The 19,396-nt window shown below is 32.4% G+C and overlaps 1 protein-coding gene across 1 annotated transcript; it reads left to right on the forward strand.

The window, feature by feature from the left end:
* The first annotated feature begins 7,763 nt into the window (after positions 1-7,763).
* Positions 7,764-18,179, forward strand: LOC139525941 (uncharacterized). Its single transcript, XM_071321142.1, has 6 exons — positions 7,764-7,874; positions 12,521-12,836; positions 13,683-13,748; positions 14,357-14,449; positions 16,567-16,695; positions 17,723-18,179. The coding sequence occupies exons 2-6, from the start codon at positions 12,528-12,530 to the stop codon at positions 18,035-18,037; spliced, it is 912 nt and encodes a 303-aa protein (XP_071177243.1). The 5' UTR covers positions 7,764-7,874; positions 12,521-12,527; the 3' UTR covers positions 18,038-18,179.
* Positions 18,180-19,396: the final 1,217 nt, after the last annotated feature.

A 19,396-nucleotide genomic window follows, 5' to 3' on the forward strand; every position in this document is an offset into this window, starting at 1 on the left:
CCGCTGTTCAAAAGTCATAAATCGATTGAAGAATAAAAATCTCCGTTACAAATTTAACTAAAACTAAAGGAAACACAGCAAATATAACAGAAAAACAACAAAATAACAGAACACAGAAGTGCAACATTTAGGCAATGACATATGTTATGTTTTCTTCGTTTTAAGGTTAAACTAGTATATGAATTTTTTAAAATGCATTGCACAAACTAAATACAAAATGATTTTAAGAGTAATATAACTACCTACCTATCCTCTTCTCTCCTGGTGGAGCATAAGGTCGCCACAATATTTCGCTATCCAGATCTGTCTTTAGCCTTTGTTTCTGCTTCTCCCCAAGTCATGTCAATCTCCTTAATAGTTATCAAAGGTACCAGGATTATAATTCAGTACGCCAGACGCGCGTTTCGTCTACATAAGACTCATCAGTGACGCTCATATCAAAATATTTATTAAGCCAAACAAGTAAAAAGTTGAAGAGCATTGAGGATCCAAAATTCCAAAAAGTTGTGCCAAAAACGGCTAAGGTAATCTATGCCTGGGATAAGAAAATTCTTAGTTTTAGAAAAATTCAAAGTTTTGTTAACAGGAAATTTGTAAAAATGACCACATTATTGATATTCATGTCAACACCGAAGTGTTGACTACTGGGCTGGTGATACCCTCGGGGACGAAACGTTCACCAGCAGTGGCATCGACCCAGTGGTGTAAATAGTTATTAAAGGTACCAGGATTATAATTAAGTATACTTAAGTTCTGCCTCAATTGTTCGACGCCAGCTGGTTTTGGGTCTTCCTCTTGGTCTCTTCCCCCTGGGGTGTCCATTTTAAGGCTGTCCTTGTTAAATTGGATACAAATACTGGGAACATGCCCCAGCCATTGAAGCGCCTTTGTTGTATTTCTTTGAGGATACACATGGACTTTGTCGTTTCAAGCAGATGGTCATTTGAGATACGGTTTGGCCAAAAGACTTGACAAATTCCCCTCAGACAATTGTGGTGGAAACTTGAGAGCGATCTCATAATATACATGTATGTGTTTGTTACTCTCCAGCATTCAATTCCATACAGAAGGAAATATTTAACATTACTGTTATAAAACCTTATCTTTGTTTTTCTGTTGTATTGGTTGGACTTCCAAATTGGTCTTAGTCTTTGCAATGCAGATCTTGCCTCGGCTAGCCTACTTTTAATATAATTTTTCGTTGGATCTTCTGTGCTAACGACAGTTCCTAGAAAGGTAAATGTATCTACTTGTTGGATTTCTGTACCCTCAGCTTTTAGTCTAAAGTTTGATGTCCGGAGTAATATGGATCAAATTTATGTTGTTATGATATTGTAATTATTATGTTTATTTATGTTGGCCTAATTTGTGTTGTATGGCCTGATAGTTGTTTACCAAATAATCTTATAATTGTGCAGTTTAGGAATCACTGGAACAATCACAGAATGATTGGAACTTTCTAGAATGATCCTTATAAAAGATGCGTAATTTAAACTTCTACGTTATTCCAGAAACTTCCGTTGTAACTTTCCAGGATTTTCCACAATGTTCCATTATAGAGTGTTCTAGAATTTTCCATTGACAACACTATATATACAGACACTAAAGTTAAACTCTCAGAATTAAACTTGGACATAGACATTGATAGACATTAGTATTCACAGCATTTGGATTGACACTTTTATTCTACAAACAACATCATACTGGATTGTGACATTAGTAGTGAACGTAATATTCAAATTGGATTCCGAAAGATTTCCGGATACAGATAAAGATAACAGATTGGACTCATATTTTGACAGTTAAGTTAACAGTAATATTTGTGTAATACCTTTTGTAAACTTTTGTATATTAAATATTGTTAAATTTTACTATTGATTTGTGTCTTTTGTTGGCTACAATTTAAAGGCGATTTCTGGCCGTAACAGAAATTGGGGGCTCGTCCGGGATCTTAAAAATATTTTATTCAAAATTTGTTTAGTAATTTTTATTATAACTAGCCAACAAAATTCTACAAAATGGCATTTGATGCCGGTAAATTTTTGAAAACGCCAGACCTGGAGGGGTTTGATAATTTAAAGAAAGAAGAATTAGTGTTGCTTGCTAAACATCTCAATTTAGTTTTTAAAGTATCTATGAGAAAACAAATTATAAAAAATTTGGTTATAGACAAATTAGTTGACGCAGAAATTTTAGGTGAAGAGGCTCTTGAACTGAAGGTCGAAAATGTTGATGCCTTTAAATTAAAACAGCTTGAATTAGAACATGAATTTAAATTAAAACAAGCAGAACTGGAAATGAAGGAAAGGTTGGAAATAGAGAGAAAAGAAAAAGAAGATGAATTTAAATTAAAAGAACTGGAAATGAAGGAGAGGGAGAAAATAAAAGAAGATGAATTAAAATTAAAAGAACTTGAAATGAGAGAAAGGCTAGAGATGGAAAAACTGAAAATTGAAATGGTCAAAGAAGAAAGCAACACTAAAGTCCAGTCGAAATCAGATTATTTTGATGCAGCAAAAAATATACGTTTGGTTCCGAAATTTTGTGAAAAAACAGTTGATAAATATTTTCCACAGTTTGAGAAAATTGCTAATAATTTGAAATGGCCAATGCCGTATTGGACTACGATGCTGCAAAGTGTTTTTGAGGGTAAGGCAGCTGAAATATACTCCGCACTTCCATCAGAAAAAAGTTCTGATTATGACACTGTGAAACAGGAAATTTTGAAAGCCTATGAGCTAGTACCAGAAGCATATAGACAGAAATTTAGATCTTATAAAAAGTTTGATTCGCAAACCTATGTGGAATTTGCTCGGGAAAAAGAAGATCTATTTGATAAATGGCTTACTTCAAAGAAAACAAAAAACAATTTTGACCAACTAAGACAATTGATGTTATTAGAAGAGTTTAAACAATGTGTTCATTCAGAATTAAAAACACATTTAGACGACAAAACTGTTGAGTCAATACATGATGCGGCTGTAATTTCAGATAATTATACTCTTTCACATAAAAGAAGTTTCAAGAGTCAAAATGTTAATACTTCCAGTGGAAATTACAAAAATCAAAGCACTGAGCGTACTGATAGTAAGCCTGTTCCACAGAATAAGAGTCAGTCCAGTTATAATATGTCTAGTCCAAAATTTGATACTTTTGAGAAGAAGTCACTGACTTGTGCTTATTGTAAGAAGATTGGTCACCTGATGGCTGATTGTTTTAGACTCCAGAAGAAGAATGAACGAGATAATAAGCCGAAGACCAGTGCTTGTACGACACCTTATATTACCAGTACATTGGAATGTCCTGCGCGTCAGGCTTTTAAGTCCAGTTTTTGTGATTACATGGAGGAATACAAACCCTTTATGTCTGATGGGTTTGTTTCTATTGTTGATGATACCACTCTTCAGCCTATTAAGATTTTACGGGACACTGGAGCTTCTCAGTCTTTATTGTTAGAAGGTGTGTTGCCTTTGTCCGAGAAGACTTCTGTTGGTGCCTCCGTTTTGTTACAAGGTGTAGAGTTAGGTTGTATAGATGTTCCTCTCCATCGTATTTATCTGAAGTCAGATTTGATAACTGGACCAGTTGTTGTAGGTGTTCGTCCTAATCTCCCTGTTGAGGGTGTTACCTTATTGCTAGGAAATGATCTAGCTAGGAACAAAGTGGTTGCTGAACCAATTGTTACCAGTGAACCGGTGGTGGATGTTAAATCACCTGAAGATGATGCTGAATTGTATCCAGCTTGTGTTGTTACTAGGGCGATGGCTAGAAAACAACAAAATGAGAATTTGCAAGAAGACAAGTTTGATTACATGGACCTTTCTGAAACTTTTATAGCTGATATTGAAGATCCTGGTAACTCAGAAAAGGCTATTATAAAACCACCTAGTGTTAACAAAAATGTTATTATGCCATGGCCAGATGTAAACAGCCATTCATTAGACCGAAATAATTTACTCGAAGAACAACATAAAGACCCTGAGGTTCTTCAGCTCAGCCAGAGGGCTCAACCACAGGAGGAAGCAGACAAAGTGGCCGAATGCTTTTACCATCAGGACGGCATTTTAATGAGGAAGTGGAGGCCTCCTGATGCTACCCCAGAGGAGGAATGGAGAGTGGTGTACCAAGTGGTGGTGCCTAAAGTTTATAGGCAAGAAATTATTGGTCTTGCCCATGACACCCCCTTGGCTGGACACTTAGGTATAAGGAAGACTTGCCTAAAAATATTGCAACATTTCTACTGGCCCAGACTTAGAAACGATGTTGCAGAATACTGCAAATCATGCCATATATGCCAGGTTGTTGGTAAGCCTAACCAGAAAATACCACCAGCACCTCTTCTGCCTATTCCAGCCTTTGACGAACCTTTCAGCAGAGTTCTAATTGACTGCGTTGGACCTTTACCAAAGACCAAGACTGGAAATGCGTATTTATTGACGATCATGTGTACATCTACCCGCTTTCCTGAAGCTATTCCGCTCAGAAATATCAAGACACCTACTATCGTCAAAGCTTTGATCAAATTTTTCACATTAGTAGGACTTCCTAAGTCTATACAGTCCGACCAGGGATCAAATTTCATGTCGGGTTTATTTCAGCAAGTCGTATACCAGTTAGGGATTGCTCAGTACAGATCAAGTGCTTATCATCCAGAATCTCAAGGTGCCTTAGAACGTTTTCATCAAACATTGAAGAACATGATTAGAACTTTTTGTCTTCAATTTGACAGAGACTGGGATGATGGAGTTCACTTTCTACTCTTTGCGGTTCGAGAGGCTGTTCAAGAATCCCTTGGATTTAGTCCCTTTGAGTTGGTATTTGGTCATACTGTAAGGGGACCGTTAAAATTGATTAAGGAAAAGTGGCTTACTGAACATACTGACTTGAATCTTTTAGACTATGTATCTAGATTTAAAGAAAAATTGTTTATTGCTTGTCAAATTGCTCAGAAAAACTTAAAAAATGTACAGAACAAAATGAAAATATGGTATGATAAAGATGCCAGGGACAGAATTTTTGAGCCTGGTGATAAGGTACTTGTATTTCTGCCAGTCCCTGGACATCCTTTACAGGCTAAATATTGTGGTCCTTATACAATAGAGAGTAAAATTAATGATTTGAATTATATTGTAAAAACTCCAGGTCGGCGCAAACAAAATAGAGTGTGTCATATTAATATGTTAAAACCATATTTTGAGCGTACTAATGTACTATGTGATAGTAAACCAGTTGCCACTTTAGGCATGGTTAAATTTGAGAACAATCATGACAAACCAGATGTAATTGAACCAACTTTTAGTTGTAAAACTATGGAAGAGACAGTTAGATTGAAAAATTCAGAAATTTTGTCAAATTTAGATTCAAAACTTGCACATCTGTCTTTTGATCGTAGAGAAGAAATAAAAACTTTGGTATTTTCTTTTAAAAATCTTTTTCCAGATGTGCCAAACAAAACCACTGCTGTTTGTCATGATGTTGATGTAGGAGATGCTTCTCCAATTAAGCAACATCCTTATCGGCTCAATCCACTCAAACTTGAAGTTATGAGAAAAGAAATTAAATATATGCTTGACAATGATATTGTTGAACCGAGTCACAGTGAATGGAGCTCTCCTTGTCTCCTTGTGCCAAAACCAGATAAAACTTTTCGTTTCGTGACTGATTTCAGAAAAGTAAATTCAGTCTCAAAATCTGATTCCTATCCGATTCCAAGGATAGACGATTGTATTGACAATATTGGTCAAGCAAAATTTGTGAGCAAATTTGATTTATTGAAAGGTTATTGGCAAGTTCCATTGACACAGAGAGCTCGTGAAATATCAGCTTTTGTTACACCAGATGGCTTATTTCAATATACTGTAATGCCATTTGGCATGAAAAGTGCTCCAGCTACATTTCAAAGAATGATCAATAATGTTATAAAAGATTTAGACTGTTGTTATGCTTATATTGATGATCTTATTGTATGTAGTGATAGCTGGGAACAGCATTTAACACATTTGTATGATACTTTTGATAGATTGTCACATTCAAATTTGACTGTTAATCTTGGTAAAAGTGAATTTTGTCAGGCCACTGTTGATTATTTAGGGCATACAGTTGGCCAAGGTCAAGTAAAACCTATTATGGCTAAAGTGGAAGCTATTTCCAAATTTCCACCTCCTACAAATAGAAAACAACTTATGAGATATTTAGGCATGATAGGATTTTACAGGAAATTCTGTTCAAATTTTGCTACTGTTGTTCAACCATTGACTCATCTTTTACGAAAAGATTCTAAATTTATCTGGAGTGAAAATTGTCAAAAAGCTTTTGAAAATAGCAAATCACTTTTAATTAATAGTCCAGTTCTGATTACTCCAGACTTTGAAAAACAATTTAAACTTGCTGTTGATGCAAGCGATGTAGGAATAGGAGCTGTTTTATATCAAGAGACAGATGATAATGTTGAAAAACCTATATCATATTTTTCTAAGAAATTAGATAAACATCAGAAAAATTATTCAACTATTGAAAAAGAGTGTTTTGCAATGTTGTCAGCACTTCAACATTTTGATGTATATTTGAATCCCACTGTATATCCTATTCTTGTTTATACTGATCATAATCCTCTCACCTTCATGCATAAAATGAGAAACAAGAATCAGAGGTTGACTAGGTGGAGTTTATTGTTACAGGAATATGATGTAATTGTAAAACATATTAAGGGTAAAGATAATGTAATAGCTGATGCTTTATCTAGAGCTTATTAAATCACTTTGTATATATTATGTATTTTTGTTCATATTATTCATGATAAGTTTTTGTTACACTAAAACTTCTTTTAAGGGGGGAGGTGTTATGATATTGTAATTATTATGTTTATTTATGTTGGCCTAATTTGTGTTGTATGGCCTGATAGTTGTTTACCAAATAATCTTATAATTGTGCAGTTTAGGAATCACTGGAACAATCACAGAATGATTGGAACTTTCTAGAATGATCCTTATAAAAGATGCGTAATTTAAACTTCTACGTTATTCCAGAAACTTCCGTTGTAACTTTCCAGGATTTTCCACAATGTTCCATTATAGAGTGTTCTAGAATTTTCCATTGACAACACTATATATACAGACACTAAAGTTAAACTCTCAGAATTAAACTTGGACATAGACATTGATAGACATTAGTATTCACAGCATTTGGATTGACACTTTTATTCTACAAACAACATCATACTGGATTGTGACATTAGTAGTGAACGTAATATTCAAATTGGATTCCGAAAGATTTCCGGATACAGATAAAGATAACAGATTGGACTCATATTTTGACAGTTAAGTTAACAGTAATATTTGTGTAATACCTTTTGTAAACTTTTGTATATTAAATATTGTTAAATTTTACTATTGATTTGTGTCTTTTGTTGGCTACAATTTAAAGGCGATTTCTGGCCGTAACAATGTTATTTATTTATTTTGTAAAAAAAATCTATGTTTTACAATTGCTAACTTACTACAAAAAGTAATTTGCTAAACCCAAAGAAATTACGTTTTCAATGTATTTGACTGTCGTAAAACTGGTCACGGATGAATTGTTACCACTTTAAATGCATTTTAAATATATCTTTTAAATATTCTCATGTTTTACAAAAAATATAAAGTCATGTTTTAAAGCAAAACAAAGCGTAAACAATATAATCAACGAGGAACTGCACTGTAAAACCCGACTCGGAAATAAAATACGTTCTTATAAACAAAATCTGCATATATAACATACTAATTTAGAAACTCTCATAATGCGTTTGTGAGGAGAATGAAGCGTATATAATAGTTACCTTATTCTTGATCACAGCGCATCAACTAGACTTCGATTAAATTAGATTATTTGAACATGTAAGTACCGCATCTGATAAATATATTTGAAAGACACTTTAAAGAGTGCGTTGTTAGATCTTAAACCAGCAATATAGTCTTGTCGCAGTAACATTTGGACCATCATTGCTAATTAATTAATACCGCTTACATTTGAATAACAAAATGTTTTTTTAATTATAGTTTAAACTAGATTAATCATTTCAAAAACTTTTTATTCCTGTCTAACGTTAGATAAAAGAATTTTATTGGAGTGTTACATGTATCCTCAAATACAAAGTTTAAAAAGAAATAACAAAAATACAAGACTTCACATCAGTTTAGTTAATGCTTTTAACAGTTGTCAGATTAATTTGACTCCCCTTTTGTATTTATTCCTGTAAATTAACCAATATTACTGCATTTGATTTGCATTTGGACAATTATGTCCACTCAGTAATAGCTAACAAATTAGAAAAATCAAAAACATACAATTCATGCAATTATTAAACAACTGATCAAACCAAAACAGAGCTACATTAGAGCAAAGTACAGGCAACGAATCGAAACACAGCATTCGGAAACCAGATCATTTGATTTAGAGCATTTCCCAAATTTAAACAGAAAATGTCCGTATTTTCATGACAGAACAGAAATGTAATCTATGGATTGGCGAAATCACCGGGTATTAACAGTTCAATAAAATAAAGAAATCATGAAGTTTGATCTCGAATTATGATTCAAAAACTGTTTGATTAATGTTACTACTCAAATGCAAATATTATCAAAAATAATGGATCTTTATGAGTAGAATTGTTCACCTAAATTTTTTGGAATTTTGGATCCTCAATGCTTTTCAACTTTGTACTTGCTTGGGTTTATAACTTTTTTGATATGAGCGTCACTGATGAGTCTTATGTAGACGAAACGCGCGTCTGGCGTACTTAATTATAATCCTGGTAATTTTGATAACTAATTGCAACGCAAAAAAAGGTTAACGCAGACGGCAATATGAAATTCGTTGAATGATATTTATGTTTTTGGAGGATTTGATATTAACCTGACCGAAGGTGTTAAATATTCCGTCATAATATGATCATGTTCCATTGTCATGTGGTACCGCTTTGACGGCCGGACAATCAATGAGCTTTAAACAATGATTTTAAAGGTTAAATGGGTTGTTTCCAAGGTACTTATGAACAATAAAATCATGGTTTTCAGTATATTTAGTCTTTTCTTAGACCAATAACTTGAAAGAAATTCAAATATCATTCTATAATTTTTATAAGTCGGTACACAATCAGATCATTTCTATAAATGTTGAACATGTCATTATATGAATTTATAAAACAAAAACGGCTGCTGCCACTTCAGAGTTGTAATTCAACCGACAAAAAGTAAAAACACAAAAATACTGAACTCCGAGGAAAATTCAAAAAGGAAAGTCCGAAATCAAATGGCAAATTCAAACGTTCAAACATATCAAACGAATGGATAACAACTGTCATATTCCTGACTTGGTAAAGGTATGTTCTTATGTAGAAAATGGTGGATTGAACCTGGTTTTATAGGTAACTAAACCTCTTACTTGTATGACAGACGCATACAATTCCATTAAAAAGAATGTTATCTTATATAGCATTGTAATACAGAGTACTTTTATTGTTTGGGAAGAAGTGAGAGACGTTTTAACTCATTGAGAAAGGTATTTTGAAATCGAATAAAATTGGTATTGAAATAGGCAATCAAACTGATTTTAAAGTCTTTCCTAACACATTTACTGTAATTGCCTTACCACATTTGGCACAACGTTTTGAAATTTTGAATCCTCAATGCTCTTCAACTTTGTACTTGTTTGGCTTTACAAATATTTTGATATGAACGTCACTGATGAGTCTTATGTAGACGAAACGCGCGTCTGGCGTACAAAATTATAATCCTGGAACCTTTGATAACTATTGTCTCCACTGTAATATCATTCACTAATATAGGGCCTGCTGTAATAGTCTCACTTGTGATATCGTCCGATGTAATAATTTTGCTGAAGTAGCCTCAAGTGCAATATGTACCTATGTTACATCTTTCAGAGAAGTATCCTTCATTGTAAAATATCTTTTAAAATCATTCACTGTAATAGTCTCTAAAAATATCATTTAATGTAATGGTCGCTACTGTAATATATCTCATTGGTATATCCTGAGATATACCCACGGAAATAATCTGTTGTAAATACCTTCACTGTGTCTCTATCTTGATTTTATCTACCGTAAAGTAATCAACTGTTATATCCAATACTGCAACACCCTATTATGTAAAAGTATACACTGTAATATAATTCGCTGTAAAATCGTCCACTCAAATACCGGTCACTGCTGTATACCTCACAATGATATACTCTTATGTAATAGTCTCCACTGTAATATCCTTTACTTTAACAGTCTCCACTGTAATATCCTTTACTTTTACAGTCTCCACTGCAATATGTTAACCGTATTATCATCCACTGTAAAGGCAGCTTCTGTAAAATCGTTCATTGTTCAAAAGAATAATCCTTATCATAGTTTAAAGTCATAAGAAACCTCAAATTAAAAAAAAAATAATGCATATTTTTTTATAACTCATTATAAAACTTATGTACATATACTTTTTTCTGAAGAAAATTCTTTCATTTGTTCATATTTAGAAGAAGTTTAATCTATTTTAGTTGCTTCCTTTCCAGGAAGCAATTCCCCGACATGTTTTCCGTATGCAAAGTGACCTCAGTTTGACCCATCTCGTAAAAATCCGGCAATACGCATGGAAGTCCTTAACATAAACTATTATCTAATTTTACATGTTATAGACGTGCTCAATATGCATACTTTTTCATTATCACTGGACTAGTATATATTTGTTTAGGGGCCAGCTGAAGGACGCCTCCGGGTGCGGGAATTTCTCGCTACATTGAAGACCTGTTGGTGACCCTCTGCTGTTGTTTTTTATTTGGTCGGGTTGTTGTCTCTTTGACACATTCCCCATTTCCATTCTCAATTTTATTTTTTGTTCATTTGTGACAAACAGGTGACAATCGTTAAACTTCTGCTTCACAACACGAACTTTAAATACCTGCTATATTTTCACAACAAAACTGACCGATTGAAAAACAAATTGACGATTTTAAGAAATTTAATCATTGGTTCAAGAATTGGAATAGCATTATATTTTTCGGTCACTCGTTTATTATAACTTTTAATCGCACTCACATGATGTAAAAACTACGCATGTTTGAATAGTTATTCTTTTAACTTCAGGTGAAACACGTTTAAATTAAAGTAGTTCCTTGTTTGTTAAAGACATTATGGAATATTTAATTTTTGCTTGTTTTGTCAATATCAACAATATAGTTTCAGATTTTGAGGAACTGCACTGTAAAATCTAATGAGGAAAAGTTAATCCAGTTTGAATAATGGAAAAACATAATAAATAATTGACATTTAGTACAAGGAAAAAGAAATGTATATTTGAGGAGTATTTCTCAATTATCTATTAATAAACACACACAACAATGCATTGAAAAAAATAACATTTGAATTACATGTTAGTAAAAGATATACGTATTTTAGGCTATAAAACACAAATATTTGTTTTTTTTCTGGATTAAAAGTATTTAATGACATTTTTCAAGACTAGCAGTTTTGCATTCTGATAAGCATATACATGATATATACATGTAATATATAATTATTTAAGTTTAACAGTGTCACACAGCAAGATCATGCTTATAAAGCCAGTGCACCGATAATGACATAATATACATTATAATGTGGACGCCTGCGCCGTTGCGTACATGCGTTTAAAAGCTTAAGTATTGCTACAAGGCTTGTTCTATTAACTTTAAAAGGCTCTTTTATTTTCTAAGATATAGATACTGATCTATTTAATTTCCTAGTGTGACCTTAGATAGACAGTAGAACTGAAAATGTCAGATATGCTTCTCCATTAATTCCGTTTAATAATCAGAACTAATATATATTGCATTTGATAATATGCCCTGAATTTGCCTGAACTATTAGCCTCTTGATATTGTGAAAAAAATCTAATAATAATTAAACTTATAGGTATTTCTATTGGCATGGTTGAATTCGTTAAGTTTCTATATAATAGTTTGATATGTAATCCTGCTATAGAGTTATTTTGCGAACACAATATTATGATTTGTATTTTATGTATATACTATATAGGAGATGTGACATGGTTTTTTATGAAACAACATTACACAAGAGAGAATATAAAACCAGTTAACAAAATTACAGACTTGACACAATGGACATGATTCAGATTTGATAAAAATGACCTGATTAGTTATAAAACAACAAAGGAAAAGATACTTGTTTAGACAAAAACTACAACTACTGCATAACCGTCTTTTGGAGCTTGACATTTTACAGGTGCGGAAATGAAAGTGAAAGTACTGCAATTGACAAGGGAGACATTTTGCTAGTAGGTTTGCTTGTATATGAATTAAATGTTGAAGGCAGTACGGTACCTATTGTTATTAATTTCTGTGTCATTTTGGTCTCTTATGGAGAATTGTCTCATTTGCGATTATACCACATCTTCTTGTTTATAACAACTGTTATAATTTTCATAACTGTATTGTAAAAATTGATATGATAAGGAGTTTTTTTTTTTTTTTATCTTTTATGTAGAGTAAACATGATTCATAATGAGCATATTGATCTTACAACAACTGAACCAGATCCACCCAATATTAATCGATCGCTGGGCGTTGAAAAGCTCAAGTTGTTTGCTGGAATACATATTGGTATTGGTGTTGCCTGTATGATTGCGTGTACCGTTGGCCTAATCGCAAATATGAACAGAAAGGATGCATGTTGTTATGATAATTCGTGCGACGATGATTACAACTATTCATATGATCCTGATTATAGTCCAAACCGGAAATGCATAGGTCACAGAACGATCATGATTTTATACGTGACCTGTTTATGCCTTTCTCTGTGGGTAAGTATATTAAGAATTATATAAATTCGCTACATGTTACCCTAGTAAACACAATTTACGACGAGTTGAGTCTATGTGTCATGTAGGTCTAGTAAAAAAAATGCAATTATCTCATACAGGGTACTAATTGCTCACACGTAACTCTGTGTGTGTTTGTGCAAAAATCTTGGAATATATGATGGTTACATAACAGTTCACAGCAAACATGACCAGCAAGCTATAGTCAAGATATAAGAACAAGTTCAACGACTGTTTTGATTATTCGTCTCCATTGAATTATTTTAATTAATTATTCTAAAATTCAGCAATCATTTTTTTGTTGTTGCTATTTCTCTAAAGTATAATGAAGAAGGAAAATATTTAACACCAAAGATGTGTTCCTGTGATTATAATGTTCTTCATACGAGAAACTAAACAGAAAAATAATATCTACAAAAAACAAACACTAGCAGGTACATGTCATAAATAGACTATGCTACTCTGTTTGTTTGAACTTGGTAAGTTGCAGTTTTTTTAGTTTTTACAATTAAACAAGACAAATAAAAATTCAAAGCAATAACAAAAAAACAGACGATTGTTTCGTTATGTCATTTTTTACAATTTTACCTAGTAAGTACACGTATTAATGCATATTTTAATTTCAGGATTTGTTTACAGGAATTATCCCACTTTGTATAACAGATACTAGGAAACCAAGTAATAAGCTGTACAAAATAATAACATGTCCACTTTTTTTTTTATTTCAGTACCTGTTAACAGGATTGATTCCACATTGTATGACAGATACTCGAAAACCCAAATGGGAATGTTTGGTATATATAATTATATTGGTTTATTGTATTTCAGTATTTGTTAACAGGAATGATTCCACTTTGCATGACAGATTCCCGAAAACAAAGATGGAAATGTTTGGTACGTGTATGTTTAAAAGTCAGAATACGTCACTCTTGTAATTTTTGATTATATTGAATTCTATTTCTATAATATTTTATCCCTGATGAATTTTGAAAACGTGTACCTAACTATGATTATTTTTTAAAACCAATTATAACGCAATTATCAGTAAACCGTATCGATGACCTGGAAAAGTATAATAACAAAAATACTGATCTGTAAGTAAATTTCAAAACGAAAAGTCACTGTATAAGCTAAGTCAAATGTGATCATATTCCTGGTTTGTTACTGGCGTCTCTTTATGTAGAAAATTCTGTATTAAACCTGGTTGTGTAGCTAGTTTTAACTCTCACTTGTTTGACAGTCGCATAAAATTCCATTAAATGGACAAATATGTGTGACAAAAACAGGCAAAATTTGAAAAATTTGGAATACAGCCGTCAAAATTGTATTATAATGATCTTAATCACAAAAAAAAAAAAAAAACAAACAGCTTTGTCAGAAAGGAAAAAAAAACATCAATTATCAGTTGCTATTAACCAATTCAAATATTTTATGATATTCTCTTTCTAAGTTTTAATGACGTCAATATATATATTAAAAATATCTATGTTTATTTTTCATAGAAAATAACGTTTTTGGTGTTCAATATTATATCTGCAGTAGTATTCTCTCCAGCGATGTTGAGTATCGGAATTCTTAGTATATTCATCATCACTGTAAGTTATTTAATATTGATAAAAAAAATCAGTGACAATTGTTTTGCATATGAACACTTACCTTATAACGGACATAAACGTATCACTTATCCGAGTGAAAAAGAAATAAATTTCCTTCTATAAAAGAGGGACGAAGATACCAGAGGGACAGTCAAACTCATAAATCGAAAATAAATGACAACACCATGACTAAATATGAAAAAGACAAACAGACAAATAAAAGTACACATAACACAACATAGAAAACTAAAGAATAAACAACACGAACTCCACAAAAAACTGGGGATGATCTCAGGTGCTCCAGAAGGGTAAGTTGATCCTGCTCCACATTTGTATAAACTTACCTCTTGAACTTAAAACCAGTTGGACCAATTATATAAGCGCTTAAACTCAATGTTGTTATTGAAACTTGGATAAAATTCTATAACCGAGATATACGCTATTTCAAAAGTAAATTAGCAATTATGCATAGCTTGCATATGTTTTGTCATGTGTACTATACTTTTTTTTTCTCGATTTATGAGTTTGACTGTCCCTTTGGTACCTTTCGTCCCTCTTTTGCAGTTTTGTGTGAGCCAAGGCTCCGTGTTTAAGACTGTACTTTGATCTATAGTGGTTTACTTTTACAAATTGTGACTTGGACGGAGATTTATCTCATTGGCACTCACGCCAAATCGTCTTAGAACTATTTTAGTGTTTACATGTGCAACAAATTCGTCAGTATATTGGGAAAAAAATTATCATTCCAAATATGTTTTCGTTATCCGATTTCTGTGATGTAGCATACACAAAACTATGTTCCCAATTGTTTAAAATATCAAGATCACGTGACAAATATGAGTGATACAGATTGCATGTCCTTGTCATGATAGGACCAATCTCATATTTCTAATAAATACAAATGAGAATGTAAACGCGAAATGCGTCAAAGAGAAAACCCGACCAGAGAACAAAAAAAAAAAAAAAAAAAAAAAAAAACAGCGAAAGGCAACCAATGTGTCTTTAACATAAAGCGAAAATACTGACCCTTGAAACGGGATTCAGTTGGCCCAAAAACTAAAATGTATACTAGTTCATGAAAATGGAAGTTCCACTAAACTCCAAAACAATATAAATGAACCGAAATTTAAAAACAAATGACAAAAAATTGACAGAGGTTCCTTGAACAATTTCGGTGGGGTTTAACATGTTTTGTGAAATCTTAACCCTCCAACGTCACCTGTAGCAAAAGTTGAATAAACAAACACACAGCAACACACCAATAAAACTCATTAATAGATGTCCGAATCCGACTTTAGTAAAGGCAACAGTAAAAACTAAGCAAAATGACAATGATCAACCTAGATTCACCGATGCATTACTTTTCTAATCTTTGTAAGAAATAGCTTTCAAAGAACAAAAACGCATCATTGATACATGTACCAAAATTAGGAATCTGTAGACATGATGCGAACTGCTTACAAAATAAATTACCAATGACACTCAAATCCGTAAATCATAAAGACAAAGAAAAAACGATGTTGAAGAGTATTGAGGAACAAAAACTGTAAATACAAATTAACTAATTCAATATCAATAAGATACATTGCTTCTAAAATAACATTTAGAGCATATTAATATGGAGCTTAAGTTTTGATTGAAATTTAAAAATGTACGGCATTCCTTGTTGTATTTGTATACTAAACCCACATCTTAAGTAGGGAATATTGTATTTACAATGTTCGTCTATTTAGTTATCAAATTTATTTAAACCACTCAATATAATGACATTGTAGATGGCTATGCAAGTAATGAATGATCAGGCATATGTGTCAGACACCAGCTTTGCATATTTTGTTTGACAAATTGAATGGACTTAACATAGTCCGTCACACATTTCACCAGTGTTCAAACAGAATATATTTATGTATCGTCACTAGCTGCTACATATGCTGTTATGACGTTGTTTTTTTATGTTTGGATCGTTAAGACATAATCTTCCTATTCTCCGATACCTTTAAGAACGAGTGGGTGTATTTGCAGAGTAACACCACTGTATAAATCATACATATGTACCTTCTTTGTGAATTGTTAACAGTTGCTGTTGAGAACGTTAAAGTGTATATTTGATCTTTTAGTTAGAAAACAATGGAGATATAATAACAGTTTCAGCAATTATTGACGCATGCGCCGTTATAGAAATGATAGTAGCCATTACGTCAGCCACATACTGTTGTTGCTGTTCACAAATGTTACCAGGCAATCAAGTTAGTAAAGTTTATTGTATCTAGGGTTTGTAGTAAAAATAATGTTGCCCGATGTATTAACTGTCCTTTGCATCATGACTTAATTTTATTCTGACGTAGGTTTTACATTAGCAACACTTTCTTTTTTATTTTATTTTATTTTTTGATAATGATTTAATCTAAATATCAACAACATCTCTTTTATTCGTACTTATCCAATGCCAATATATCATTTGTATATGTCAATTTGACAAAAGAGAGACTACACAAACCTAACCAATATAACCGTTTCTTTGTATATGTATATGCACATTAGTTATTTAAATTTTGTATCCGGTGAAATATGAATATTCTTTCTTGCATTGTAGAGATTATATCTTAAACTGAGACATTGCTATTTGTCTTGAATGTAAAAATAAGAACACAAAAGATTGTTCAGCAATATAGTTCCTAATTTGATTAATTTCGATTACTAAATACGACAGGAAAGGAATAGTAGGTCTACATGTTTTGTCTGTTCGGTTGTAATTTTGTCGGTGAACATCATAAGTTTATGTTTTAGCCAAAGTGCCAAATATGAAGAATAAATCATATGGAGGTAGATTCCCTGATAGTGAAATTGCCTAAGTATAATTAACCACAAAATATAAAATATTCATTTTCAAAGCTGTAGCTTTCCTGCGGAATTATGCGAATATTACAAGTAAAGTCATGTTGATATATTAAATATTTCACCAAACAAAAAAATGATGATTAGTTTCAATCAAAATCGAAACATAGGTTTTCGCCATTTATCAGTCAGACTAACCCGTGTTTGAAATAAACGGATCCAAACTTACACTCTTGCTATTTGTCAATAAAACTTCAAATGTGTTAATGAAAAAGAGTGATGCAGGAAAATTGCAATCCTATATCATATCTTCAAATAGAAGAAAAATTGCATTTGCGTTTCCAAATTTAATAGGCAAATATGTAATATTTGTCATAATGATATTGCAAGTTTGAAACTGTATTCAGACGTTTTCAAAACAAAATGTGTTTTTTACAGCAAAATGTTGTCATATTTAACCCAGTACAAGAACGAGTAGTGCACACAGTGACACAGTTACAAGCACAACCTGTTAATCAATACGGAATATTAATGCCACAAGGGTACCCACCGCAAAATTCAATGCCGAACACACATGTACAAATAGTGACCCAGCAGTCTCCTAGTCAAGTGTTGTCGCCATTGATGCAGGGACAGCAAATTCAGCATCATAATGGACTGGCAAATGTAAACTTAAATCAGCAACCAGCGTACCTGCAGCCAAAATTAGGACAGCAACCAAATCAAGGGGTCGAAAGTCAGCAGCAAATTTAACATGTTAACTAGAAAAAAACTATAAATATCTTATTGGTATACTGGCATATATATTGCCATTTATTGGGGGACATGTAACATTTTCATTAAACTTTTACCACTTTTATTTTATCTACAATCATACATGTATCTCATTATTTACTGAATACAATATTTTTCAATAACAATAAAATAATATCAACAGATAACTTAATTTTATTGTTATTTGTTATTATTGGCCACGAAAGCCACCAACGTGGCCAATTAAAAAAAGTTTTTTTTTTTAATTTGATATACAGTATTTACCCTCATAGGTATCTGGTCTATTTAAAACTTGCATATCGGACAAAGACTTAAGCAATTGGAAGATGCCATGTAACAATTTCTTTATCAGATATTAAGCATATGAAACTCAAACGAGACGACGGAATAATCAGTTGAATGTAAAAATCTAACTTATTAAATTTGTTTGTATTTCATTCGTCTTTGGTATTTGGTTCTTGAATTCATTTTTAACCGAATATTTTGTAAAAAAAAAGATGTCGTCAAGAAAAATCGTAACAGCTCTAACTTGGAAGAGTATTTTTGAAGTGGCGTTCAAGGAAAATTGCGCTCATGCGGCGTAGAGCAACCAACAAACAAGCAACCAAAGATCCTGATCTTCAACTGCCTACATGTGTCAAATAAATATGGGTAACGCATGGTCACATATCCTATTCGAACTATTGTTTTTTTACAAATTGGTAGAGATTGTCCGTTTGACAGTGCAGAATAATTACAACCGTGGATACAATTGAACAATACATCAGGTACCTTGTGTACAGAACGTGCCACTAGTTTTGCAGTAAATTCAGTTTATTTAAGTGGCAGTATAAATAAGCTGATAAATTCCATAGCCGTAATTTTTACTTGTTGTATTTCTATCAAATCTTAAACTGCTAATTAAACAAAACGTATGACACGTCAACTATCATATGTATTATGTGAATAGAGAGGAAATGTTTAACTCGATTAAGTTATACGCACATGTTTTACAGATCTAAATAAACCTGTTCTTGAAAATAGTGGGGATAGATATTAAAGGGACGGTCAAACTCATAGATTGAAAATAAACTGACAACGTCATGGCAAAAAAAGGACAAATAGACAAAAAATAGTACTCAAAACACACGAAAAACTAAAGACAAAGAAACACAAACCCCAAACAAAACTAAGGGGGATAGCAGGTGCTTCGGAAAGGAAAAGAGATCGTGCTCTTAATGTGGCACCCGTCGTTTTGCTAAAGGTATTAAAATTCCGGGAAAATAGTCTAACCACACTATTATTTTATTTATTATTATTACTTTTACTGTTAAGTCTGTTTTTGTTATATCTATTTTA

Source organism: Mytilus edulis, chromosome 6 (assembly GCF_963676685.1).
Source record: "Mytilus edulis chromosome 6, xbMytEdul2.2, whole genome shotgun sequence".
Lineage (NCBI taxonomy): Eukaryota > Metazoa > Mollusca > Bivalvia > Mytilida > Mytilidae > Mytilus > Mytilus edulis.

Excerpts from the sequence above, each read along its gene's own strand:
- LOC139525941 (XM_071321142.1), top strand. The coding sequence starts at position 12,528 with ATGATTCATAATGAGCATATTGATCTTACAACAACTGAACCAGATCCA. Across the intron at positions 12,837-13,682 it reads GTTTATGCCTTTCTCTGTGG|TATTTGTTAACAGGAATGAT; the intron begins GTAAGTATATTA and ends ATTGTATTTCAG. Across the intron at positions 16,696-17,722 it reads AAATGTTACCAGGCAATCAA|CAAAATGTTGTCATATTTAA; the intron begins GTTAGTAAAGTT and ends TGTTTTTTACAG.